The following is a 1,153-nucleotide window of genomic DNA, read 5'->3' as shown; positions in this document are numbered from 1 at the left end:
GCCTACAACCTGGGCATGTGCCCTCACTGGGAATCGAACCGTGACCTCCTGGGGCCACCTGCCCTCTGCTCAGCGGCCGAGACGGTGTGAACGCACCCCAGTCGGGGCCCTGAGCCAGCGAACCCCCCTGCTGGGCACACACCATGGTGTGCATACGTGACGGCGTGTGATCCAGTGACAGACGACGTGTGAACACACAAGCCACACAAGCAAGGAGCCGCCAGTCGGTAGCTAGAAAAGGTGTTTTCTTCCCATTTTATTGATAATACATTTTCACAGAAACATGATATTATTTACAAATATACAGGTAAGAGACTGCTGGTCAAAAATCTTAAACTGAAATTGTCATCAAAAATGAATTTACAAAACCCGCCACTGTCCACGGACACCCGGGGAGTGGGGACGGCTCCATGCGGCCCGAGCCGAGGTGGCCCCGGCCGCCAGGGCGTCTCAGGAGGCACTGGTCTGCATGTTTTTGGAGGCAGCGAGCATCGCTCGGACTTTGGCCATGAGGTCCTGTGGGAGGAGAGAGACAGAGGGACTTCTGGGAGCTGCACTGAGACCCGGAGGTGGGCCATCAGCGGGCAGTGACTTATGAAAGCTGGCGGGCGGAGACCGAGGCCGGCCTGGGAAGACGGGTGTGGCTGAGCGCGTCCCAGTGCGGGCGGCAGGCTGCCAGGTCACCCCGGGCGAGGGAGACACCCCCAGCTTGGGGCGACCAGGGGACCCGCCAGCCCCCGTGAGAGGAGGACGGGGAGGCGGCGCCCTCTCACCTGAGTGATCTTGCTCTGCACAGAAGACACGATGGCCGAGGAGATCTGCCCCTCCTTCTCCTGAGACACGCCCCTGCGGCAGACAGGGCAGAGCGTCACTCGGACGCCAGCGAGACCAGCAACGCCGCCCTCACAGCCACCCTCGGGCCCGGGGACGCGGTGGGCGCTGCTGGCTGGCCAAGCACGCGACAACCAGCGTGGACGCAGCCTGAGGTCTGGAGTGAGGGGTGTGGATGGGGCCCCGCCCAGATGCCGAGTGAGGACAGGAGCGTCGGGTGCTGTGAGGCACGGGGACCAGCGGGAAGCCCCTCCCTGCGTCTGAGGACTGTGTCCGTCCTGTGGATGCGGGCGGCCCACCCACCCCCATCACTGCTGGTGCC

General features: G+C 63.5%; 1 protein-coding gene across 1 annotated transcript in view; it reads right to left on the bottom strand.

The window, feature by feature from the left end:
* Nucleotides 1-224: 224 nt before the first annotated feature.
* Nucleotides 225-1,153, bottom strand: part of SFSWAP (splicing factor, suppressor of white-apricot family) — a gene marked incomplete at its 5' end in the record, with an annotated part of 28,425 nt that continues 27,496 nt past the window's right edge. The window contains 2 exons of the mRNA XM_014545348.1: nucleotides 225-516; nucleotides 774-1,133. Coding sequence (XP_014400834.1) covers nucleotides 451-516; nucleotides 774-1,133 — 426 coding nt within the window. The remainder of the gene's footprint in view (nucleotides 517-773; nucleotides 1,134-1,153) is intronic.

The sequence above is a fragment of the Myotis brandtii genome, unplaced genomic scaffold, assembly GCF_000412655.1.
Source record: "Myotis brandtii unplaced genomic scaffold, ASM41265v1 scaffold403, whole genome shotgun sequence".
NCBI lineage: Eukaryota > Metazoa > Chordata > Mammalia > Chiroptera > Vespertilionidae > Myotis > Myotis brandtii.
The sequence above is the reverse complement of the archived record's forward strand: the minus strand, read 5'-3'. Positions and strand labels throughout refer to the sequence as shown.